At 45.1% G+C, this 27,640-nt stretch overlaps 1 protein-coding gene across 1 annotated transcript in view; it reads left to right on the forward strand.

The window, feature by feature from the left end:
• Positions 1–27,640, forward strand: part of thsd7ba (thrombospondin, type I, domain containing 7Ba) — a 976,108-nt gene that overhangs the window by 865,434 nt on the left and 83,034 nt on the right. The window contains exon 21 of the mRNA XM_078552479.1: positions 17,344–17,489. Coding sequence (XP_078408605.1) covers positions 17,344–17,489 — 146 coding nt within the window. The remainder of the gene's footprint in view (positions 1–17,343; positions 17,490–27,640) is intronic.

A 27,640-nucleotide genomic window follows, 5' to 3' on the forward strand; every position in this document is an offset into this window, starting at 1 on the left:
TATTTAACTTCTGTGGTATTGATCACGGTGAATCATCAGACAAGAGGTAGAAAGTGTGACATCTGAAATGTTAAAGGAAGTACGTGTTTAAATATACATATATACACTAAATATAAATATATATCGTTTATGTATAAAAATAACAAAATATTAAGCTCACTGTGAGGTGAGCGTTCTCCTGATTGACTCTATCTTTTTGCTTTTAATAGGGATGATATAATATTTCATAATTGTAGTTTCACTTTCAACGTGCTTCATTGTTCATGTGAATATGGGGATCGAAGTTCACTGCAGATAATCAGTCCCCTGCAGCTTAAATTTGAAAGTGCTGAAAAGAAAGCCCCTTGGAGAGCCTTGCCAACTTCTGGGAAGTTGACAGTTTTTTTTTAAAGTAGGGGTGTATATATTTTAAATAGTCTTAACTGTGAATGAAAAGTGAGAATTATGAAGAAAAGCTCAAAAAATTGGAATTTCCCTTGTTAGAACAGAGATGTTTAAAATGGAACCTAATAGAGACCTTCTAAATTATGACAATGAGTAGGGAACACTTGTTTCTGCTGGTTGGAGAATTGGTAACACAAGGCTGTAGACTTCGGAATGTCATTAGAACAACAAAGGGGGAACTTGCAATGTTTTTTCACACATTAGGTCATGAGGTCATGGAATGCTTTACACAAGTGGCTACAGATGCAGAGACTATGGCCTGAATTTTACCTTTGGCGGGCACATACGATCGCTGGGCCCTGGAGCGGTTGGGAAACGGACCGCCGACCAATATCGGCCCCTGTAGTAATTTTAATTTTGAGAAATGTAGGACTGTAGCTTTACGAATAATCCTGTGTTGTAAGATCACACTATCTGTGTAAACCAATGTGTTAACACTGCGGGGTTCCTCTACAAGAGAGTTCTTCTTTAGTTATGGAGTTTGATGCACATTTGTAGTTGCAAATATAGTTAAATGTTTCCTCTAAGAAAAGTTGCCTGAACACTATAACAAACTGGCAGTGAGGATAAATCAGATTCGGTGCTGTACCTCGCCCAGCGATTGTATCCAAGCTTTTTAAAAACAAAAGAAGATGCACTCATTCGTAACACCACAGTTTGGCAGAATCGATCCTTTGATCCAGCCACAGATGATTAGTCTCAATACATAGAATGTCTCACATTCTTCGTTCAAGAGAACAAAATCACAGGGGAGGAAAAGAGGAGAGTGATTCTCCTGAGTATTTGTGGGAGCAAGACCTACAGTTTAATTCGAAGCTTGAAAGCCCTCAGTGCCCCAGATTCGAAGAATTTCAGTGAATCAGTAGACCTCATTAAGGGACATTGTCAACCCAAATCCTCAGTCACATTGCAGAGGTTCAGGTTCAATTCACGGAACAAAGCCTCAGGGGAGACAATTGCTACCTATGTGGTGAAATTAAAACAACTAATGGAATATTTTGAATTCATTGAAACCTTGAATGAGATGCTCAGAAATTGTTTATTATGTGGCGTGCAGGAAGACACTATTCAGTGAAGATTGCTGGCTGAAGTGAATCTTGGTTTTAAGAAAGTGTTAGAAATAACGCTGGCAATGGAAAGCGCTGCAAGGAATTCACAAGCAATTCAAGGAGCGCAAAATGGCGCCGTTCTCCTAGTCAGGTGGGAACAGTCAGGCAAAAGTGGCACAAAAAGCCAGGACTCCGCCGCAAACTGGGAAACAGCCCCCACTAGCCAGAAAATGAGAGGAAACACCTTAGCAACTAATCGAAAAATTTCATCGACGTGGAAGCAATCAGTCTTCTAACGCTTGGCAATTTAAAAAAGCAGAATGTTATTTTTGTCACAGAAGTGGGCACATAATGAGACAGAGCAAATCGAGAGTTAAACAGGCCTCCAAACAACAAACAAAGTCCTGAAGTGATTTTTAGAAGAAGAGTGTGCCTGAAGAAGGAAAAATGCACTTTTCAAGCAAATGAAATCATTTATTTCGGCCACTGGGTAGATGCCCAATGGTTACATTCAGTTGAAGAGAAGGTTAAAGCAATAAGAGAGGCACCTGCACACAAGAACACCCCAGAACTTAAATCATTTTTAGGGATGATAAATTATTATGGGTGATTTCTACCAAATTTATACACAGTTCTCTCCCCTCAGCATTCACTGCTAAGAAAAAACCAGCATTGGTTTTGGGAGGCACCCCAAAAAGAAGCCTTCGTGAAAGTAAAACAGCTCTTACACTCTTCAAGTTTGTTAGTGCAATATGACCAGATGAAGGAATTGGTGCTAACCTGCAATGCGTCCCCCTATGGAGTGGGAGTGGTAATATCTCACAAAATGGACGACGGCACGGAGAGGCCAATAGGCTATGTATCCAGGACACTTACCACAACTGAAAAAGGATATTCTCAGATCAAAAAGGAAGGTCTGTCGATTATCTTTGGCATAAAAAAAATTCCAATATGTGCACAGGTGACATTTCACAATAGTATCAGAACATAGATCTCTTTTGGGCCTGTTTAGTGAGGGAAAGGCAATACCTCCCATTGCCTCTGTAAGAATACAAAGATCGGCCCTAATTTTGGCATATGTATATACCTTTGAACATAGACCAGGGAATTCATACAGCAAATGCCAATGCCCGTGGTCGCCTTCCTTGCAAGAGAACGATGAACACGTTCCAATCCCACAGGAGCTCGTATTAGTGATGAATTTTCTAAATTCCTCACCAATCTGTGCCAGGCAGATAAGAAATTGGACAAATCATGATCCAGTCCTGTCTTGAGTGAGAGACCAAGTGTTACATGGTTTGTCCCAGGAACCAGTCTCTGATGAATTGAAGCTGTTTTTCAACCGAAGACACGAGATGAGGTGTCAGGATGGTATTCTATTATGGGGTACATGGGTAGTAGTTCCTGCACAAGGAAGGGAACGACTTTTAGTAGAGCTACACAGAGCCCATCTGGGGATCTCCTGAACGAAGATGATAGTTATCTTTGGTGGTCGGGGATGGAGGGTGATATTGAAAATGTGGTAAAACACTAGGCAGAATTTTTAGGTCGGCGTGTAGTTATGTGTTGACCCGCTCGAGCATAAAATAGCCCATAATGACGTCGGGTGAGTTTCCTGATGTCGTCCCACATTCGTGTGATATTTCGGTCGGCAGGCGTGCGCAGAAGTTGGAAGCACACCTGCCGACAATTAAGAGGGTAATTAAGCCCATTAAAGTTCCAACTGTCCCCGATTCTTCGTGGTCTGTCCAACCCTGCGGTTGGTGGATGGGTAAATTTGCCAGGCAGACTTTGCATTTTTGACGAAACCTCATTCAAGGGCGGGATGAGGTTTCTATTATTAAATGAAAAAAAAATGGACAGAATTTTCATCGGCCAGGATTTTCCCCTCGGTGATTTGGGGGCAGGGCCCACTCGCTGAGGGGAAAATGACGTGGGATGACATCAGGAGGAATCTCCGACGTCATCCCGGTCCCTTTAAAGGAAGGCGGGCGGACAGTGAAATCAGCTGTCCACCTGCCAACCTGTCTATGGCCAGTTGAGGCCATTGACAGGCTCATTAAGATAATTAAAGACCTGCCCGTCCAAGCTTAAGGCTGGTGGGCAGGCCAGGTGCTCCAGCGGGCTCCAGATTATTCATGAAACTTCATCCACTGGCGGGATGAAGTTTCATGTCCGTTTTTTAAACGTTTAATAAATTTTATGTGTTTATTATTAACATGTCCCATCTCATGAAACATCGTCACATGAGGAGGACATTTTAATAATTTCAATATTTATCTATTTTTAGACTTTACTTACCTGTCACAAATCTCCCTGAGACAGGACTTTGCCTCAGGGAGCAGTGCGCTCTTTCGCACGCATGCGTGAAAGAGCGCACTTTGACAGATGGGGATTCCCTCCCCCCGGAACCGGAAGCGCATAGCGCATGACGCTTCCTGTCGGGGATGCCGCTGGGCGGGCCTTAATTGGCCTGCCCACTCAAAATGGTGGTGGGCCCCGTTTCGGTGGCGGGGGTCGGCTGTCCGCCCGCCGCAGAGCCAGTGGGGCCCACACGCCATCCGAGGGCAAAATTCTGCCCATCATGTCTGTTTTCAGGTGACTGATTCTGATGCATGGACTTTTTTTTCCGGATTATTGGTTTTAACTTCTTCAGCTACCTGAGGCAGCTGTCTGCCTTCAGGGAGCTTTCATTCTGTGCTCTCCTGCGCTCGCCCTCCTCCCTTCCCCACCCCGGCAGCGTTGGTGACTTTACCTCATAAACATCTAACCACTTGGAATGAGCATCTATAATCAGTAGAAACATGGTTCCAAGGAAAGGACCTACGTAACCAATGTGCAATCGCACCCAGGGTCTACCAGCTCACTCCCATGGGTGTAATGGGGCTGCCACTGGCAACTTTTGTAGCTGCTGACATTGTGCACGGTGAGAAGGATTTTTAGCTCGGTGTGTGGGCGTGATCGGTGAGCCTGGGAGTGGCCGGGGAACGGACTGCTGCCCGCGATCGGCCCCAGACCGCGATTTCACACTGGCTGGGCAATTAACGGCCAGCCAACGTGAAACTCGTGCTGAGAAGCTCAGCACTGCCGGGGTGTTGAGGAGTGGAGGGACAGAAAGAGAGCAGGTGATGACGTCACCGTGGGTACGGGTGAGCGCTGCGAGAGAGCTCCCTGAAAGATGACAGCTGCCTATCCTTATGCCTTTCTCCTTTCAAATACCCAAGAACTGCCACCTGGCCAGGCAGTAGTGCAGGAGTGTGAATGTCAAGAGAAGCAGGAGGCTGGTGTGAAGAAACACTGTCACTCAATCTCACATTGGCTGCCACCCCCTTAGACACTGACACTGCACGTTCTTTAAAGGATAGTTTAGAGGTCAAAGCTGCATGTGTTGCGTCACTGGATATGAGTGCAGCCAGGCAGAGGGAAAGGGTCACACACCCCGGAGGGTGAGGCTGTACATGATTTCTGCTGCAGAGGATTGAAATGAGGACTTGAATGGGGTGGCGTGCAGAAAAAGGCTGATGGGCATGCACGTTGAAATTCTTGGAACTTTGGGAGGCCTGCCAGAAAACCTGTGGTCACTATCGAGGAGCATGGAGAAGTCTTTTGGTGCAGGGCTTTCTGTAGACCTTGGAGCCTGTCCTTTCCAGCATGGAGGTTGTAACTAACTCCATGAGAAAATTTTCAGCCTCAACTTGATACAGCATCTGATGGCCAATATCTCGGCTTCCATTGCAACACAAGCAGAAGCCACCTAACATCTCAATGTTGCAGTGCACGCTCAGACCAAAGTCATGAAATCTCAGCTTGCTGCCATGCAGGCTAAGAATGCTGCCATCATGGTTCCTAGAGACCAGTGCTCAAAGCGCTTGCAGGGTCTCCAAACAGTCTAGCACCCTGTCCTCCAACAGATGACTAGGATTGCTAAGGTGCGGTCTGGGAGAGTGGCAATGGCTCTGTGGAGCACAACCTTGCTTTTCTCTTTCAGGATGATGGCATTCGTCCTCCCACCACTGCCACTCTGGTGTGCCCTTGCTGTATCCAATTAGCCAACCAGTTCAGACAGCTGCCATCTGCATGCTGAAGTGGTGTAGTCCAAAGCCAGGCCTTCTAGTGGCAGAGCTGCTTGAGGTCATCCTGCAAGGCAGTCCGCAGTCTCCTGCACTGGAGGTCAGCAGCCTTCCAGCAGGCATGATATCGCCACTGTGATAGCACCAAGAAGGAGTACTAGGACACACAATGGTACCTGAAAGACAAGCATTAAAAGAATACATAAGGGTGATTAGTTGGCTTTTGTATGGAATAGATGGTTTGTTTTATTAAGTTTTGCAGTGGCTTTTATTTCAGCATTGTGGTCAAGAGGATGCTGAGATCATCAGTGACAGGGGCTGGGATTTTGCATGCCCACTGGTGTCGGGCATGTTCGGTAGCGTGAGCAGACAATATGGTGCAATCAGTTTCACGACAGTGTGAACCCAGTTTGCGATTGTCCACTCAGCCCACCGATGGTGGGCCGTGTTTCCCGCCATTGGACATCCCATTATAATATATCAGCATATCATTATTAGGCCAGCCTGCCAGAATCGACCCCCCCCCCCCCCCCCCCTTCCCCCACGGCTGGATCGTCTGCCCACATTGGCGGGAAAACACACCAACGAGTTTCACAACAGCACATAAGCGATGTGCGCCTGGCGGGCAGCACTTTGCTCGGGACTTCAAGGTTTGTTTACCGACCTTGCTTCGGTCAGCACTCACAGTCATCAGCGCCAGGCTTCACAGGCAGCACCACATTACTTTTAGGGGAGCTCACGGCCGGTCTCTACCTACCAGATCAGCCACATGTGGGTGGCATTTCAATGGCTGCAGGGCAGGGTCTTGCTTGGCGAAGCAAGAGAAGTGGCCTCAGGCAAGGAAAGAGGCTGCAGGATGAGAGCTGTATGGGGAAAGGAGGATGTTTGTGGGGGCAAATGTTGACCTGTGCAAGTGGCCTCAAGATGGTGAGGGCTGAGGAGGCAGTCTCCAGAGGAGATGAGGCCAGATGGACATGCGAGGGTATGTGTGTGAGAATGGGTAGCGATGTCCCTTGAGCTGGCAGTGAGTGAAATGCCAATGAATGTGTGATGGGCTTGAGTGTGTGAGTTTACAGTGATGAGATTGTTGCCATACCCTGACAGCATGGATGAGATAATTCATCCTCTATCTGCATTGCATGGACAACCTTTTCTGTGCAGCATTGGCACAGATCACTACTACTAGCACCTCCCAAGCTTGGCTGGTCACGCCACTGCCCATTCTGCAGCCAGAGCGGGGGTAGAGGAAATCGCGGCAGGCCTCCACGGTGTCCAAAAGGCGTTCCAGTGGCGTGTCACTAAACCTGGGAGGTGCCGTCTTTTTGACTTTTATGGACATCTTCCCTTCTTCCCTGCAGTAGCCATGGGCTGTAAGCACTGAGATGTTTGCGCGTGGCTGGACTTTAAATATGGTGCCCGGCTTGATGAAGCGGCGAGGTGATGGCGTGGCAGGCGAATAAGAGCCCGCCCGCCATCAAAATGGCTTGTCTCCTGGGAATTCGTAACTAATGTGGCATTTTTGGGATGATACTGCATGAAAACCTGTCACCGCGGCCGGCGGGTAAAACGTCATTTTACCCACCCGCTTAGTGCAAACTGGGACGATTCTGTCCAGGGAAGGGAAGATATGTGACTGTTGGTGAAAGGGGATATGGGATTGTGTTTAGAGGCACCATAACTATATAAGTTAATCACAGAGAGCCCAGCCAGAAAAGGAATTTGTTGGCTGCCTTCTCCCTTCTCCCTCATCAACTCCCCTTCCCACCCCTTCCACCCTCCACCCCCCCCACCTTTAGCTGCTGGCTGTATCTGTGCTGGCAAGAACTGTGCCCTCGTGATTATGAGGCTTTGTAGGATACAGCAGACATATTGTGAAGCACACTCTGGGAAGCTCTGTGGGGCTTTTACACAGCGGTCCAGGCTGCTTGACTACTGCAATCTTCTGCATGATGACATTTTGTGTAACAGCATGGCTCTCATTGTCTGTGTGCTGGTCAGATGTGGTTAGGTCACGCACAGGAGTCATGAGCCAGGTGGTCAGTGGGCGGCCCTTGTCACCCACCAGACACCCTCAGGTTTGATGCGGTGGTTTCAATACTATGGGAATAGTGCACTGGCGCAGAATAAAGGCATCATGACTGCTGCCAGGATACTGGACATTCACCTGAATGATGTGCTCAGCATGGTCACACACCAACTGCACATTCAGAGAGTGAAACACTTTGTGGTACATGTCAGCATTTAGATGTGGCACCTACTATGTGGCCTGCTACCTTGCCAAAGCCATATGCACAGTCTGTCTCCTTATCTCTGGTCAGAAAGGACACAATGTATCCCCTTTCCTGCCACAAAGGCTGGAATTTTACACGGACACAGTCCTTGGCTGAAAAGTTGGAAGTGAGTCTTTCTCTGCTTTGCTGGGTTGTCCCACAGTGACTTTTTGGCCTTCGGGTTCAGACCGAGACTTCTGCCCCACCTGGGTGAAAGTCCCCACCTCTGAGAGTTGCAGGCCAATCAAATAGCCAGCAGCTCTCTAATCACAACAGTGCCACTGGGCGCTGTGGCCACTGCTGGGATTGCAGGCAGTCCTCAACACCAAGGAACCATGGATTTGGAGACCCAGGTAAGTCTGGGATTTGCTGGGGCCAGGCTGGCAGGCCCTGGCGAGTTGGGTGAGGGGCCATGTTTGGAAGGGCAGGAGAGGAACACACAGGGGAGGGGAGTACCATTGGAGGATTCAATGCACTGGCTTCTGTTTGCCGTTAATTGGCCATTCAAGGTCCTCAGTAGGTCCAAGGCTGGGCAGGTTGCCTAATGCCTCCCCACTGCTGGTAAAATACAGCAGGGGTGGATATGCAGCAGACATGTCGCTGTCATGGCACCAGATTCTGCTTCCACCACCCCCAGGCTGCCAGCCTGCTCCCTGAGCAGTGCCATAAAATTACACCCAAAGAATGGCAGTCACCTCCTTTATGTAGTGGTGGTAGTCGAACTGGGATATGTTAGAGATGTCGGTCGCTGCAGCCTGGAAGGATCCTGACATGAAGAATTTCATGGCCATGGTCACCTTCACAGCCATTGGCACTGCCGTCCTTGTCCTACTCTGAGACTACAGGTCTGCCTATAAGAGACAGCAGATTTCCATTTGCACCTCCTTTGTAAAATCAAGATGATGTGCACACTGCCTCTGAAAGACGTGAGTGGATAAAACTTTCTGCTGACCTCTCGTCTCTCCATCTTCCCCCTCCCTCTGTGAGCAGCTTTTCCTCCTTTGTGCTGCCTCTGCTCTATCTCGCTTTTTTGCCACAGGCCAAGATGGATGACAACTTCAGTGCCTGTGACTGGGAGCAAGTGATCTGACCAGAACCTTTAAAGTCAAAACAGAGGCCCTTTCCACATGCAGCACCACTCCTTGTCAACTTCACCAACTTTAAACAGCAGTAGAAAACTAACAGCACTTCCACACACTCAGACAGTGCCAGTAGAAACAAATCAGCATCTAACCTGAAAGTATTTGATCATTCCTTTCTAGTGTGCTGGTCAGGAAGTCATTCCTGCTGCTGATGTTTAAGTGAGGGCATGAACGGGAACGTTGAGATTGAAAATGGCAGCCCTGACATCAAATCAGCATTATGCGCTCAATGACGTCACTCTCTACCTACTGTGCATACTTCCGGTGCATGCTGTTAACACCCATGCTACCAACCTCACCAAAATGTGTCAACCATTGGCTGCACGGAAAATGTGTGTGCATAATTTGGATGCCTTTTTGGTACCAAAACAGCACCCATGACGCCAAAACAATGGATAGCATGGAGCCAAATTTTGTGGTTTCCGATTCTATAACTACAGGCCTATGTTGTGTACATTGCAGCATAAGGCCATTGTAAAGCTTCCTGGTGGAGCATATTCCTTTAATAACTGCTCCCCACTTATGGAAATAATAATTAACAGTGAGGACCTGATGTTGGAAGTGCTTTCTAATCAAAATAAATTATCCTTTTACTGATTAAACATATCTTTGTAACAGTAAGTAGTTAAATTTCAATCTGTTCTGTGCAAGGTATTTTTCTCTTAACCTTCATAACCCAAACAAATCACCTAGTGGGTGTTGAGTAGTTGCTTTTGTGAGTATTGAATACCCTCTAATGACCTTTGCCTCTGTATCTGAAGAATTAATTAAAGTTCATTTCTGCTTTCAGTAAATCTCTTCCCTCTGTCACTGCTTTCCTGTTATGTTTACTCCTAATTCTCCAACTGTTTGACCACCTATGGATATGATATGAATAATTCAGGAATATATTGTGTGGAGTTTTAGGACTGAGCAAGGAAAGCGCACTTTACATTCTAGGCTGTGCTTGATTTTCTATTTCAACATTTTAGTGTAAGTGGTTTGTCAGCTGCGACCTTACTGTCTGATTTTCAATTTTAGCCTGGAGCTAAGTAATAAAAAAAATCTCCTAAGTAATAAAAAAAAATCTCCATTGATAAATCTTCTTGAGTGGATGACCACATCAAACGTTTGGTGTGTTTGTAATACGAAATATGTAACAATATTTTTTAAAGAGCTCCAGGGGTGCTTATGTTTGGGACTGAGCATCACTGTGGTTGTTATCAACAGTTCAGCATTCTATGGAGTGTGCATCTTCCAATTTAGTGCGCAGACATTAAACTATATAGGCTTTCAAAACCAAAATCAAACCTCAAATGCTTTCAATTCCCAAATGCTGGGTCCCTCGATCAGGTAATGAGCACAAATGAGGGATCACCCCCAGCCTTCCCTCTCCCCCCGCCACCACCGACCCCAGGAGCTCGCACTGCCGCACCCATCATTGGTTGATTACCAGTGGCGGCAGGATGAGGCCCTTAATTAGAGGTCGTCCTCAAGCCTTCCCACCCCAGACCTAATCTGGATAGAGTCAGGGGCCCCTCCTGGTACTGTTCCACCCAATTAAATGCACCCTCTGCCTTCAATCTCACCTCGGGAGCAGGGCATTAAATTTCACCCGTTGTTTCTTTGCACCAGCCTACAGGGACCTGTAATTCTTTGCTCTTCATCTCTCTGTTCAAACTGACAAAAAAAAAAAAGAAAATTGACCGACGCCATTTACAAAACTATGATAGGAATATGATTAGATTGATTTTTTAAAAAACTGAAGGTTGTTTTATTTTAAATCTCTCTATTTTGACTACCAAACTTTTCTAAAACATTTTTAAAATATTTTAGCCTTTAAACATGTGTGCCTTTAATAATAAACCCTCCCAAGGTGCTTCATAGGGGTGGCATAAAGCAAAATGGACGCCAAGCCACTTAAGGCAATGTTATGGCAAGGGCTTGGGCAAAGAGGTAGGTTTTAAGGAGTGTTTTAAAGGAGGAAAGCTGGGTAGAAAGTTGGGGATGTTTAGGGAGGACGTTCCAAGGAAAGGGCCAAGACAGCTGAAAGAAGGGGCACCAAAGGTGGAACTATTAAAATCAGGGATGATCAAGGAGTCTAGAATTAAATGAGCACAGATAACTCAGAGGGTTGTGGGGCTGGAGGAGGTTACAGAGATAGGGAGGGGTGAGACCATGGAAGGATTTGAAGGCAAGGCTGGGAATTTTAATATCAGGGCATTGCTTGACCAGGAGCCAGTGTAGGTCAGTGAGCACAAGTGTGATAGGTGAATGTGACTTGATGCTTCTAAGGGCATGGGCAGCAGAGTTTTGGATGACCTCACATTTATGGATGCTGAGAGGATGTTTTCTCTTCTGTGAGAGACCAGAACTAGGGGACACATTAAAAATAAGGGGCCTCCCATTTAAAATGGAGGTGAGGACAATTTTATTTCTCTCAGAGGGTCCTGAATCTGTGGAATGTTTTTCCCAGACAGTGGTAGAGGCAGGGCCATTGAATATTTTTAAGGCAGAGGTAGATAGATTCTTGACTAACAAAAGAGTCAAAAGGTATTGGGGGGTAGGCAGGAAAGAGGCTTTGAGGCCACAATCAGACCAGCTATGATCTTATTGAATAGCGCAGCAGGTTCAAGGGGCCAAACTCCTGCTCCTAATTCATATATTCATATGTTTGTATAAAGGGTAGAATGTGGGAAACCAGCCAGGAGTGTGTTGGAATTGTCAAGTCTGAGGTAGCAAAGGCATGAGTGAAAGTTCCAGCAGCAGATGTGCTGAGACAGGGGTGAAGGTGGACGATGTTACCAGCACAACTAGTTTTCATTGATCTCTTGTTGCTAGCAAGTTGCTGGGGTTGTGAGAGAAAAGCTGGTGCTGCTAAAAAAGCAGGTGCCTGTGTTTAAATGCTCAGGATAGTTGGACAGAGATGACTAAATGAAATCCCATGAAATAACAACAAACATTCCAGAATTATTTGGTTGGACATGGTGTATAATTGTTCTACCCAAAATTGCTTTACTGCTCAATTCTTTTTTATTTATGACCTGGCAAAAACAGATATTCGCTGTTTGACAATGTTTTGACTCAAAACCAGAATAACACCTGAAAATCAGAAGTCGTATATATAAAGTGTATATAATCATGTTCTCTAAGAATAGATTTTTCTTTGGCATTTATGTTGAAGCTGACATGCTGAACATCCAACAGATGGAGGACCTCATTATTTCAATACAACCAAGGGCCCAGTAACTAACCACGTCAGTTTAACACATCTCACAGGTTGGTAGAAACCACTAACCTCCTCTGAGACTGGAGTTCAGGCACTAAGTGAAACAGTTGTCACCAGTATTGATGGTTGTTAGGTTGCACATTTGAATTGGCGGTGGGAGATTTACACTGTTGCTAATTTGTCTGCCCTATTCTCTTGCTATCACCCTGACCACATTTCCAGTTTCTGTGGAGCTTATCTGATAAATAATTCAAATTGGTGATTTTTTTTTTAAGAATAAAAACACTGTGTACACAACAAACATGTTGGCTCATGAACAATGTTTCCATTTTTTTTTCTCACTTCTATAAATTTGCTGAAAAGACAAATTTGTAAGGTAGACCAGAAGATGTTTTCTCTTGACTGTAGTTGTCAGCTTTATTGTTCCAGTGGGCACACATTCAGCTAGGCTGCTAACTACTATTTAAGGCCTGAAACCACAGCCAACTTAACTCTTGATATGTCTGCCAGGCTCATCACTATACCAAAGGGAAGTTAAAGGAAATATCCTTATACATGGCACATTGATAAGCTGACAATGGTCTTCGATCTAACAGAAGGAATTAATGTTTTATTATCAAGTGTTACATTCCTTCCACTGTGTTGGCCTAATAAACTGTAAGTTTATTTTTTGTTGCTATCAATTCTATTGTATCCTTTGTATCCTTTTCCATAGTTAAATGCCATGCATTAAGAACTAATGAGACCTATAATCTCAAACTGATAGCTAAACCATAAAACCATACGCTTTCTCAATTAGACAGCAGATATATGCACAAAGGATTTTCTGTGAAAGGCATGTCAATTTGTCACTGCACCTTGACATGATGGAACCTTTATAGATTACCTAAAGATGTCACAGGTCTTCCATATCCTTGTGAAATTAGCATTGATAGGCTGGAAGCAACCACAATGTCACCCAGCACTTCGGATCTAGGTCTTTTTCAGCTGTTAACTGGACACCTATGGGTCTAATATTGTGGGCAGCAAGTACATGCTCAGTGTGAGCCATTTTTAAAATTTGTTTTTGGGATGTAGGTGTCGCTGGCTAGGAGAGCATTTATTGCCCATCCCTAAATGCTGTTGAGAAAATAGTAGTGTGCCTCCTCCTTGAACCACTGCAGTCCATGTGGTGTAGGCACACCCACAGCACAGTTAGGGTGGGAGTTCCAGGATTTTGACCGGACAACAGTGAAGGAACAGTGATATGGTTCCATGTCAGAATGGTGTGTGGCTTGGAGGGGAACTTGCAGGTGGTGATGTTTCCATGTGTCTGCTGCCCTTATCCTCCTAGGTGATAGAGGTCATGGGTTTGGAAGGTGCTTTTGAAGGAGGCTTGGCATGATGCTACAGTGCATTTTCTAGAGGACACACACAGCTGCCATTGTGTGCCAATGGCGGAGGGAGTAAGTGTTTAAAGTAGTAGATGGAATTCTAATCCAGCGGGTTGAATTCCCTTGGACGGTGTCATCTTGAATGTTGTTGGAACAGCACTGATGCAGGCAAGTGGAGAGTATTCCAGCACACTCCTGACTTGTGCTTTGTAGATGGTGGACTATCAACATCCTGGGAGTTACCATTGTCCAGAAACTGAACTGGGCCAACCATATAAATACTGTGGCTACAAAAGCAGGTCAGAGTCTAAGAATACTGCATCTCCTGACTTTCCAAATCCTGTCCACCATCTACAAAGCACAAGCCAGGAGTGTTATGGGATACTCTCCACTTGCCTGGATGAGTACAGCTCCAATGACACTCAAGAAGCTCAGCACCATCCAGAACAAAGCAGCTGCTTGATTGGCATTCCATTCACCTTCAACATCCACTCCATCTGCCACCGATGCACAGTGGCAGCAGTGTGTACCATCTACAAGATGCACTGCAGCAACTCGCCAAGGCTCCTTTGACAGCACCTTTGAAACCCACGACCTCTACCTCCTAGAAGGACGAGTAGATGCATGGGAACACCATCACCTGCAAGTTCCCCTCCAAGTCACTCACCATCCTGACTTGGAAATATATCAACATTCCTTCACTGTCGCTGGGCCAAAATCCTGGAACTTTCTCCCTAACAACACTGTGGGTGTACCTACACCACATGGACTGCAGCGGTTCAAGACGGAAGTTCACCACCACCTTCTCAAGGGCAATTAAGGATGGGCAATAAATGCTGGCACGGCCAACGATGCCCACATTCTGTGAAAGAATAAAATAAGAAAAAGGCTCTGGGAGACAGGAAGTGAGGTGCTCGCGGCAGAATTCCCAACCTCGGACCTGCTTGTGCAGCCACCGTATTTATATGGCTGGAATTTTCATAGACTTTCAAATGTTTTGTGGTTTGCGTGATGTTTTAGTTCAGAATCTCTGTGTCTCTAACTTTGATAGGCCTGTAAGTAATACAAAGAAAGCTGGCTACATTTTTTCCTTAAAATCTCACTTACCTGCGGTACCAGACTAAACTTGTAAAACTACGTTATACCCAGTTGTTTAGTGAACAGTATGCATGCAATTTAAAGAGCACTTTCACCTTACATGAATGTAAAGGGTAATACAGTAGCTGAGAGACTGTTTCTCCACTGACGAAGGAAATATTATAACTTCTTAAAATGCTGCAACTAATAGCAACACTTAAATATAGCGTGAGTGTCAGGCAGCAATCAAGGCTAGATAATCATAGAGATCCAACCTGTAACCATTGTACAATGAGTGTCTTATTTGCTCAACTATCAAGTTGGCTAAGAAATAACATCGAGTATCATATGTTGAAACATTGACCTGGATTTTGCAATTAGCAGTGAAGTAACAGCCTTACCATGAAGAAAGTTGCTCACAGAGATCCAGCAATCTCCCTGATGTGGCTTTCGCCTCTCTGGACAGCAGTTCAAACCTGACGCTAAATCAAGGGGATAGCAGCCGTGATGTCAGGAAACAAGTGGACAAACAATCAAATTGTAGTATTTAAACACAGCGTACCAGGAAATTAAAAACACTTAAAATCCTATACTTTTACCTTCCATATATTTACGGTAGTTAATATGAAAATTAAAGGCTGTGTTAAGATAGAAAATAAAATAAAGATAAACATACTTTTCTAAAAAAAAGAAAAGATATGTTTTTTTAAATATCTGAAATTTGTAAACATTGTGGACAAATTTAACTTCCTAAAAATATAAAATTAGCTTTTCAGTCCAACGAGGATGTTTAGCAGTAATTTGGAAGTTAGTATGTTGTTAAACCTTTAATAAAGAAAGGCAGAAAGCAGGAAACTATGGACCAGTTGGTCTAACATCTGTCATGGGGAAATTGCTAGAACCCACTATTAAGGAGATTATCGCAGGATAGTTAGAAAATCATAATGGGATCAGGTAGATTCAACATAGTTTTGTGAAAGAGGGATCATGTTTAACTAATTTATTAAATTTCTTTGAGGTAGTACAGTCCAGGTGGATAAAGGAGAATAGGTAGATGCGGTGTACTTGGGTTTCCAAAAGACATCCGATAAGGTGCCACATCAAAAGTTACTATACAAAATAAGAGCTCATAATGTAGGAGGTAACACATTGGCATGGGTAAAGGATTGATTAGCTAAATGGAAACAGAAAGTAGGCATAAATGGGTCATTTCGGGTTGGCAAGATGTGATGAATGGAGTGCCACAAGGATCAGTGCTAGGTCCTCAACAAGTTTCAATTTATATCAATGACTTGGATGAAGGAACTGAATGAACAATTCCTGATGACTCAAAGATAGGTAAGAAAGTAAGTTGTGAAGAGGACACAAGGAGCCTACAAAGGGACGTAGATAGTTTAAGAAAGTTGGCAACAATTTGATAGATCAAGTATAATGTGGGAAAATGTGAACTTGTCCACTTTGGCAGGAAGAATTGAAAAGTGGTAAACTATTTAAATGGAGAAAGATTGCAGAACTCTGATGCACAGAAGGATCTGGGTTTCCCGGTAGATGAATCACAAAAAGTTAGAATGCACATACAGCAAGTGGTTATGAAGGCAATTGGAATGTGGCCATTTATTGCCAAGGGGAATGGAATATAAATATAGAGATGTTTTACTGCAGCTGTATGGAGCCTTGTTGAGACCACATCTGGAGTAGTGTGTGCAGTTTTGGTCTCCTTATTTAAAAAAGGATATAATTGCATTTGCAGCAGTTCAGAAAGGGATGAAGAGCTTATCTTATAAGGAAAGGTTAACCAGGTTAAGCCTATATCTATTAGAGTTTTGAAGAATGAGAGGTGATATTATTGAAACATATAACATCCTGAGGGGACTTGACAGGATGGATGCCAAGAAGATGTTTCCTCTTGTGGGGGAGACTAGAACCAGGGGACACAGTTTAAAAATAAGAGGTCTCCCATTTAAGACGGAGATGGGGAATTTTTTTTTCTCTAAGAGGGTTGTTAATCTTTGGAATTTCTCTTCTCCAGAAAACAGTTGAGCTGGGTCATTGAATTTATTAAGGCTGAGTTAGATAGATTTTTGAGAGACAAGGGAGTCAGAGTTCTGGGTGGTAAGCAGGAAAGTGGAGTTGAGGCAACAGTCAGATCAGCCATGATCTTATCTAATGGTGGAGCAAACTCGAAGGGTTGAAGGGACAACTCCTGCTCCTAATGTTACTATGTTTCTATGTAAACCTCAATTACACCTCATTCAATAAATGTAACTTTTTCCCCAGCTTTTAACACTGTGAGAGTGGAAGATATCATCAATTCACGATTGCAGTGGAGATTGCAGTCTGTGAGAACTTGTCCTCTTCCCTTTGGAGGAGCACAGACTCACTGACAGCAACTTCTAGATTTTCATGTTGTTCTGTGCATGCTCACACCCCTGGAGTTGCTGTCAGTTTCAGAAGGTGAATGTGGACGGCAAAATTCGGACCATTATAAACAAAATGCTTTGTTTTTAGTATAATCACTAACTGCCATTATTTTTTGAATTATTTTCTGCCTTAATATGTATGTTTTTTGAAATTATCAACTATGTTCAAATTTGCCTTAGATATATTAAGTATTTCAGTGTCAAGCAAAATTTGAAAATATACTGCATTCCTGTTACTACTCAGCTGTGACAAACTGCTTGGTATGAAAATCATTCATTTACTTTTTTAGGCCAAGTGAAACGCACTAGGTATGTGCGACAGAAGGCCCATGGAGAGGGAAGACCTTGCTCCTCCCAACTATCTCAATACCGACCTTGCTTTCTCAAGCCATGTTATAGCTGGGTTTTTGGTGAATGGTCTGCATGCAAAGTGGAGGTAAGATTGTCACTTTATTATAGCTTGTCTTGGGATTGCTAAATTACTTTGTGCAGGTTCATACGATTGCAGTCCTCGATGAATGTAAATTGTTGCTGGTAAGGGGAAGGATACTAACAATTAACAGTTAGCTTTCCTCTTGCTAGAAGGTGTGAGAGAAGACATCTCTATTCCTGGACTGGCTGGAGATTAAATTTATATGAGGCATCCAAAATATCGCTTCTTGTTTCCCCGTTGCCTCTTCTCACATTCTTTTCAAAATGGATTACTTTGTATCTGAATGGCATTTCTCTCTCATGGTCCAATCAATGTACAGCTGGATGTCACCTAAATAGCCTTGGAGATGAAGCTGTTTTATGAGTCAAGGGCTCAACCTTGAGCTGAAACCAATGAGTTCATTTGATGGATAAAGGAGGATGCCCAAATGTGGAATATTGTGGCATAACGAAGGTACTACAAGGTTAAACCATGGACTCGCAGTTAACATTCGCCAGCCCTTGATTAACTATTTTCAATCAAATTTTACTTATGGTGATGGAAGTGTGAATGCAGATGTGCTAAAGAAGTGAATGGAACAATTGTCAGAGATAACTGTAGGAAAATAATTAATTTTGAAAGAATTGATAAAACTCGATGCACCAGGTCCCTGATGGCATACGCCCTTGGCAGTTGGAAGATATCAGAGTGGAGATAACAGAAGCTCTGGCCACAATCCTCCTAAATTTGAAATTTGTACCGTTTGAGTCATTTTCATATATATTTTAACTAATTAGAACAGGAAACCCACATTTCCTTGATTTGTTTTTAAAATTAACATGATTCACAGCAAGCATAGTTAGATGAAGTCATAAACATTTCTGCAGCGTTCTGGGTTTTGTAAATAGGTGCAGGGAGTGGAAGAGTGCAGGAATAATGGTCGGGACATTGTGTGAATAGGTGAGGAGCAGACGCTAGGGCCAGAAGCAGGAATTGTGAATGCCTAAGGAAGGAAGATCCTGGGTGATGCACAGTTCAGTGATGACTCCTTACATGTTCTCCTCCAAGCTACTCAAGAAAGGCGGAATATCCTCTTCCACAGGCATAGATGGGGGAGACCTCTCTGCCTAACCAAGCCAGCCTGGACGGAGGACACAGAGGAGGTGAGTGGCCATGGGCTTGCCTGGAGAACCTGGCTGCAGTACCACAAGCGCATCAATGACCTTCTCCACTCCACAAGGATGAGTACCACACACCTAGATTCTCCGAGGGGAATTATTGGGGAGGGGCAGCTAACCATGCCAGTGGTCATGGAATGAGGCTCCAGCATCTCCTGTGAAATGAGCTCGGTCAAGGGTGCAAGGCTGCCAGTCATCTTGCATTGTCACTCAGAGTGGCTGAATACCAGATGATTTTGAGTGGCCCCAAAGTGAAGAGCTGGGCACCACCTGCTTGGGAGTTGTGCCTGTTATTACGGGCGACCAGCATTCCTCTGCCTGTTATTATGGGCGACCAGCATTCCTCTTCCTGTTATTGTGAGGCAACTGACATTCCTCTTTGTTCCTGGAGGAGAAGACAGCCCTAAAAATGAAAGTAAGGGCCCAGACCAGCAGCAGGGTGCCATTTCTCGCCACCCTAAGGCAGAAAAAGAGGTTCTGGAACAGGCAGAGTATTTGGTGGCTGCTCCGTTGTGGATGGTGAAGCAGGAGTGTGGCTACTAGAGGGTGCGCAGCCTTATGACAGGGCACAAAGGAGCCTTATGCAAGCTAGAGGGATAGTGTTCCTATGCCCACCACTGTACATGTATCTAACTGAACACAAGCCAGTTCTGGAGATTAATGTTTGGGAGGGTGAACCATATGATCCTTTTGTTCTCTCAGCAAGAACAAAGCTGACATCTCCAGGGGAAAGACAATCACTCTTAAAAGGAAGATGGTGCCTCAGAGGGTGCACTGTCACATCATTTCCCCGCACCCTTAACCAGTGCAGATCCTCTCACATTGGTGGCTATGTGTTCGGACTTAGATTCAGGATCAAAACCTAGGGATAGCATCACACACACCTAAGTATCTGATGGAGGCTATGACAACCGTGGCCACTGATACTTGGATGAGTGTGAAAGGCCAGGCCCATGCTGAACCCCAGGCTGATGATGCACCTTTGAAGGGGGACCTTTATTGAGCTGGATGGATGGTTTGGGAAGGGTCACCTGAAATATATATGTATGAGCGCCTCCCGAGCCTCACTTCCACTTCTGTCATCAGCTTCCTCACCATCCTCCTCATCTGAGAATACCTTACACTCCACTATATCCTCATTTGCCAGGGCCTCATTGCTTTGCAATGCCATGTTGTGCAGAGCACAGCAGAAAACCATGATCTGGGAGACACTCACTGGGGTATATTGAAGTGCCCAACCTGAACGACTGAGGGACTTGAATCTCATCTTCAGAGGATCTATAGTCTGCCCAATGGTTGGCTCGGTTCGCCTTGTGGCTGGTGCTGTATTTCTCCTATGCTTTTGTCTGAGGGTCCATCACTGGTGTCAGCAGTCATCTCTTTAATCAGTAGCCCTAATAACCAGGAATCCAACCTTGAAGCCGTGTGGAGGAAGTGAAAAGCGCAGACACCTGGGCGTTCCTGAGTATGAAGGCATGTGGCTGCCCTCAGGGTACCGAAGAGACATCTGCAGGATACTTTGGCGATGGTCACTGATCAGTTACACATTAATAGAATGGAATCCCTTCCTGTTCATGAAGGCTACTGGGTGGCCTGTGGGAGCCTTGGTAGCCAAATGTGTGCAGTCTATGACACTTTGTGCCTGGGAGAATGTGCGATGGCCCCGAATCCTTTGGCTGTCTCACACTAACTCTCCAGATCAGTGTCATAAGGGATGTATTGGCTAGCCTTCCTGAGTGCAATGATGTGCCCACTCATTGGGAGATGCTACACATGTTCTCCAGTGGGTTCCTGAAATGAACCATAGGTGTAGAAATTAAGGGCCAAGGATGACCTTTATCAGCATTGCCATTGGGTGATTGTCGATACCTATGGTGCTCAACTTGCCCATCATCATGGCACAGAGACCTGTGACAGAGTCTCAGTAGAGGTGCAGTCTTAGATGACACTTCCACTCTGACATCTGGGATACCCTTGCTGCAGGGTACCTACTTGTCCACGCTGGCACCTGCTGCGGTCCCCTCTGCAGCCTTCTGTTGCTTCCCCATCCCCAGGCTAATCCTGCAGGTCACCATGAGTTTGCTGCTGTCTGGATCCCTGTGGCTGCAGTTCCCTCCCCTCCTATATTCTCCTCTTCGCTGGAGGACCTGCCCTCTGAGTGGATGATGCCCATGGTGGGTGGACAATGCTGGCCTGATGGGCCATTTTCCTGGATGCTCTCTGCAATCACTCAACCACACCCCCGCTCTCAGTCCCTTTCAATGCATCCATTTGCCAGCAGCCAGGTGGAGGCTCAACCCCAAAGCCCTTGCACTTGAGCACCACCTCCTCATTGCAAAATGCTCTGGCCGCCCTGCCCTAACCTTCGTGTAAAGGCATGCTGCTTCACCTGATGGCTGCTGAACGCAGCAATGACCTGAGCTACCATCTCTTTGTCACCCTGATGTACTTGTCGGGGCTTTGATGGCCCATGGACTCCATACACTTTTATGGGAAATTAGAACAGGCCTGTAAAATACTGATTAACTTGCACTTTGCCTTTTATCAAAATTGTGCATGATTTCTACTTGACTTGTTGTCTGCCCCTGGTAAAATCTGTACCTGGACCGCACGCAATTTTACACCACCCCCACTCTCCTCTTACCTCCACCACTTCCAAGACTGTCCACAGAGGTGCTGGAAAATGCCAGCCTATAATTCTGTACAAAATATTGGGTAGGCCATGTTTGGAATGCTGTGTGCAATTATGGCACCCCATTATAGAAAATACATGAAAGACCCAGAGAGGATACAGTGAAGTTTCAATGCCAAAAATAAGAAATATTGTTACAGGGAAAGACTTAAGACTCTGGAACCATTTCCACTGGAGAAGAGAAAGTTCAAAGAAGAATTAAGATGACGTATTTGAAATGGTGAAGAGTTTATGTAGAGTGAATAGGGTAAAAATATTTCCTTTGTTTAGGGAATCATTATGAGAGAAGGGAAAGTAGGAGAGGCGTCTTCACGCACAGGGTTGTGAGAACATGAAATATTTTGCTGCAGGTGATTGTTCAAGAAGAGATCACTGCATTTCATAAAAAGTTGAAACAAGGAAGATTAAAAAACTATGGGGGAAAAAGGATGAGGCAGTGGGCTCATTTTGGAATAGTCCAGCAAAGAACCTTCTTCTGGTCTGTAAGCTTCTATGGTTATGTTTGAATTAATTTATTGTAATAGCACTAAATATTTTCAGCACTTTGCAACTTGATTTTGACTTTGTCTTTGACAATCTACCATGCAGATGGGCATCATGCCATGTAACAAAGCTTGTAAAGGTCTTTTCTAATTTGAGTTTTTGTCTGAGCACTCATTAGAACAGGAAAGCCACGTTTCCTTGATTTGTTTTTAAAATCAACATAATTTTATTTGACTAGGAAATCAATAAGATATCCTGAACGAACTTACAATTTCAGCCTATCGGTAAGCCTTCGCTGGCTTAACATCAAAATAGTTAAAGACTTATTGGCTGATAATCTGATAATCCTAAGGAATTTACAACATGAAAACCCTGCAATTTGCTGCAAGCACCAGGTTCCAAGCTCTGACCCACTGATAGACTTTTATTAGCAACCCTTGTTGTTGTTGTTGTTTTACATTGGACTGAGATTGGAGATGGCTTCTCAAAGGAGCAGCTAGTTTTCAGCCTTCAGACAAATGGTCGGCCGCACATTGGAATACAAATGTTGGTAAACCCTTCAAACTGGGGAAATGACTCGCAAAAATGTTACTTTTAGAAGAGGACTCCAGGATATAGAACTGACTGGTTTGCATTAAAAACCATTCATTATCTATAGCTCCAATGTATAAAACACTCAGGAGGGTGGAACGTGAGGTTTCTTTTACAGAGTTTTATTTTAAAAAGCTAACATACCTTGGAAGCTATAGGTCTGAAGGGTGTGGGGTATTTCAATGGATTTACCTACTGACTGTCAGAACTGAGGAGATCAGGCAGATGCTAGACTTGATTCCCACTCCACACTTACTTGGTTGAAGCAACTTCATAGGTTACTATCGAAGCTTACACATTAAGTGCTGAATTTTATGGGCCACCCATAGGTAGGAAAGCAGGCTGGTGGACCCATAAATTAGGGCGCCATGCCCATGGCTGAATGAGGTCCTTAAGTAGGCAATTAATGATCAATTAAGGGCCTCATTCTTCCACCACTCTGTTTTAATGGATGGCGAGACAGGCTGATGCTCAACGAGCAGCCTGGCAGGGTTAACCTTGTGGGCAGCTGGCCAATTAGGAGGAGGAGAGGTGTGCCTCTAGTCAGGCCCCCAGTGCCAATTAGAGGCCACTCCCCATAGTTTTACCTCCCCTTCACCACCCTCACCCCCACCTTTCCAACATTTCCCCCAACCCCCTCACCAGGGCCTGTCAGCTTGGGCCCAGCGAGATCATAGACGTACCTGAATGCCCAGGTCCAACCCTGAATGCCACCTCCTTGCCCTCCCTACTGGTGGTGCTGATATGCAGAGCCAGTGGCCCCCAATTGGCCAACAGCTCTTTGAGGTGGTACTTCCTCCTAGAAACGGACATAAGTCCCACCTCATTCCAATGGAAGCGCCATTTCCTAAAAAATTAAAGTGGAGCAAGCCTGCTAAATGGAGGTGAGCTCAGCCCTGACATTAACACTGGGGCACAGGGAGCCCACCCTCAGCGTATAATCCAGCTCCAAGAGTGAACACTTGGTAGAGCAATGGGAGGCCATCTTGAAAATGTGCCCAGCAAGTAAAGGCTTTAGCCAGAAGCCACAAATTTGTGATAATCACAAAAAAGAATTCAATGCATGGTTAGAAAAAAATCTTCACACCAAAGATGGGTAGAATATAGAATTCTCTGCTGCAAACCATCAAGCAGCATCTACAAAGTTATTCTAAATTAGATAATTGAGAAACAAAAATGTCATGACGCAGAGGATGCAAGGAGGAGAGTGGTGTTAGACAGAGTAATATTTTTGAAGGAAAGTGCTGGCATATACTTGATATCAAGTGACTTGTTTCTGTGCAAAATTTGACAATTCGACAAACCTATGTTGTAGGAGGGAAGAGGAACGGAGAAAATTCGCAAAATAATGGAATGGTATAGGATCTGATAAGTTTAATCAAAAGCCAAACAGGATCTGAAAAGGGACATTCTCACCAAGAATAGGCAATAACAGCACTTAAAATAGTAATGTTTTCAGTTCTAGCTTCTGCTCTCGGTGTATCTTGTAGTGTGAATTTCCTGAAACTGTTTCAGTAGTTAATCAATTTGAAATAAAGATAGCAGTTTACTTCAGCAGCAGATTAGGAGTAATTTTAACCCACAAGGGCAGGTGGATTTAGGGGACAGCTAAGAAGTTAAAATGTGAAAAATCTCAAACATGACTCCAACTCACCTCCAGCTGACCCAGCTGTCCTCAGTAAAACCAACAGGTACAAGGAGGTGAGAATGGCCAAATAGGTGTTTTCACAACAGGACGAGCAGCTGTATTCCCTCCAGACCCAGCAAGCATATCTGCTTCTAGTTCCATGGTTAGAAACTCTACCCAATTTCCCTAACCTTAGAACCCTCAGTGATCTTAGTGCACCTCCAAGTTCTCCCTCTCCCCATGATCTCACCCCACTCAAGCATGAGCTTTCCTCCACGCTGTCCTCATACCTCCACATGCTCTCCCCCTCCCCATGAACTTACCTCAGCATTCTACCCCTGCAATTTCATCCAGCCTCTACATCATTCCCCCCACCCCTGACCAAATTATCTTTCCTCCTCTGACCACACTGCCTTCCCACCTCCAAATTGGCTACTCCCAATCATAGTCTCTCTCGCCAAATACTATCTCTCCCCAACTCTGATCATGATCTCACCAACCCCCTCCATGATCACTATCTCTACCCCTGACCACCATCTCCCACCCTCAACCATGATTTCTCCCCACCTCCCTACTAGTCTCTGCTCCTCAGCTATGGCGTTGTACAACAAGCTTTCCCAGTTGACAGACAGGCAGTCTTTCAATTGGGCTGTTCATTGGACTGAAAATTGCAGGAAAAACTTGAAAGATGACTGGCAGTTAAAAACTCTGGATTTCCCATCCAGAGCTCTTCCACCCAGTTCCCCCTCCATCTCCCTGGAAGTTTAGGCATCTGTCCGATTGAGGAGATGATGGACTACGCTCAGGGTGTATGTCACTCTTGTATTGAACGTCTCCATCGCTGCTGGCAAGGCCGAAGGCCTTGGTGAGATCTATGAAGAATGGTCAGTGCTGTTTGCCACATTTCTGTAACTGCCAAAGTGAGAAATTCATGTCAACTGTCAATCTACTAGCTCTGAAGCCGCACTGAGCCTCAGGGTAGATGCGTGATGCCAGGATCTGCAATTTTGTCAAAACAACACGAACAAAGACCTTCCCTGCAAGGAGATGCCTCGGTAACTGTTGCAGTCAATGTGATCCTCTTAGTTTTGTACAAGGTGACTGTCACGCATCTTGAGTGTCTTGTGGCACAAATCTTTACTTTCAGCAGAGACACAGAAGTTCATGGAGATGCTGCAATAGTGCCGGTTCTCCACATATGATTCTCTCCACAGCTGGAATGCCTTTGTTTCCTGGGGCCTTCCCACTGTCAAGGCAGCCAAGTATTTGTAGCTTTACTACAGTGGGCCCACTGTCCAGCTCCTCCATTACAGGAAAGTCTGCAATGATGCTGAGAGCTTTTTCAGTGACAACGTTCTCCGTTGTGTGGAGTTTGCTGCTGGGCCTGTTGCTTTCTTGGTTCCTTCATCCCTACATCCCTCTAGCATCCCTGGATTCAGCAGCAAATTGTTTCCTGTTGCAGAGTTTCATCCAGTATTGAATAGTGCAGTAACAAGACGCCTGCTGACACTTTAATCATGGCAGCTCTGAGAGCATCTAGATTTTGGTTGCTGGGGATTTGCTTGTAGATCATGAAGACTCTCCTCTTGGTTGCAGTAACTGGCTCCATTTCAGCCCAGTAAACCGCAAACCAGTCAGCATTCCTCTGATCTCTTTCCAAATGCAGTGAGTGCAGTTATTCACGTTCCAGCTTGTGATGTGGAGGACTAGTGTCTTCTTTGTTGAGCTTGTCTTGCTTGGTGCATAGATGTCTCTCTAAGTTCCAAGCACCATTGAAGCAAGCAGGCTGTGGTGGGACAGCACCTAACCGCAGGTGGCCCAGCTTGAGGTGGGCGGTAGCTATCCAATAATCTCTCCCACCATCGGAAGCAACCACTGGTGCTCTTGCTCTACACCAAGTGAGCGAGAACCTATAACCGATGACTGTTTCTTCCCACTGTGTGCCAATGAAACCATGAAACTGGAGTATCTTCTCAAGGACAAAGGCCTGAGCAATGAGTATAGAGACCCAGTTGTCAGAAAGCTGCCTAATGGATCACAGGTTACCGCCTATGGGACTCCACTCTGGATTTTCCATCAGGGATTATTCCCTTAGCCTTCTTCTGTCCCGAGACACCCGTAAGCCAGTGGGCCATTTGCCTAGAGCTGGGTGTCTGGTGCGTAGGCACCAGGGCATAACCAGATGCCGTGGGGGCTGCATGCCACGTGTCTGGGGGCCAGGCTTCCTCTGAATCCCCTCTAGCTTAACCTGGATCTGCGAGGTACCCTGTTTACATAAGTCACCATGGGGAGGCACTACATAGGGTTTGCTGCTGAAGAGGCTATGTGTTGGTCAGAGAGGCTTACCCACTCGACTCTCTTTTCAAAATAATTTAACAACTAGCCAGCCATAAGAGCTGAAAGTAAGAAGTGACAAGCAGATTAACCACGACGCACCACCCACTATGCTCACACTTGATCAATTGGACACATACCACTGGAAACATAGGAGTCATTAGTTCTGCAAATGCTTCATTCAGATGCAACAATAATAACAACTACACCCCTTTATATAGCACCTTTAATGTAATAAAATGTCCCAAGTTGTTTCACAGGAGCAGTTTGACACTAAGCCACATTAGAAGACATTAGGACAGATGGTGAAGAGCTTCATTAACAGCTAGGTTTTAAGAAGGGTCTTGAAGGAGGGTAAAGAGACAGAGGGATTAAGAGAGGCAATTCCTGAACTACTGCCTAGGAAATTCAAGCCACAGCTGCCAATGTGGAGCGATTAAGATTGGAGGAAGCAGGCAAGAATTGGTGAGTGCAGAGATTGCCGAGGGTTGTAAAATTGGAGATGTTTACAGAGGTGGGGAAGAAAGAAGCCATGTAAGAAATTGGAAACAAGGGGTAGGATTTTAAAATTTAGGTGCAACCTGACTAGGGGCCAATGTAGGTGAGTGAGTACAAGGATGATGAGTGAATGGCACTTGGTGTGAGTTAGGGCACTTTGGATTAAGTTAAGTTTATGAAGGGTGGAAAATGGGGAACCGGCCAGGGGACCACTGGAACTGTGAAGTTTATAGGTAATGAATGCACGGATGAGGTTTTCAGCAGAAGATCAGCCAAGGCAGGGCAGAGGTGAGGTGAGAGCGACCACCCTTGGCACCAAGGCCACATTTGGCTGAGTGTGGCATCAAGGAGCATTAGTAAAATTGGAGTCAATGGGCTGAATTTTACACTGATCGGGTGGGCACATGCCTGACCCAATTAGGCATGGAATCGCGTGAGATGGTATCGGACGAGTGGCCCAATGTCATCCTATACTTGCGCAATATTTTGGTTGGTGGGCATGTGCGGGTGTTGGAGCTGCGCCCGCCATCAATTAAGGCCATTAAAAAGGCAATTGACCAAGATTTCACATTGCCCGTGCGATTTTGCACCCATCGTATGGGCAAAACGGGCAGGTGGGCAACCAACATTTTGCAAAAGCTCATCCAAGAGCAGGATAAAAAGGGTCTGCAGCATTGCCATTGTGAGTAGTGAGAAGTTTTGGAGATAGTTTGCTGCTGGTTGCTTATTGGTAGTTGACAGCTTCGTCTCTGTTCAGGGCTTCAATGTTAGC

The sequence above is a fragment of the Cetorhinus maximus genome, chromosome 11 (genome assembly GCF_964194155.1).
Source record: "Cetorhinus maximus chromosome 11, sCetMax3.hap1.1, whole genome shotgun sequence".
In the NCBI taxonomy this organism is placed as follows: domain Eukaryota; kingdom Metazoa; phylum Chordata; class Chondrichthyes; order Lamniformes; family Cetorhinidae; genus Cetorhinus; species Cetorhinus maximus.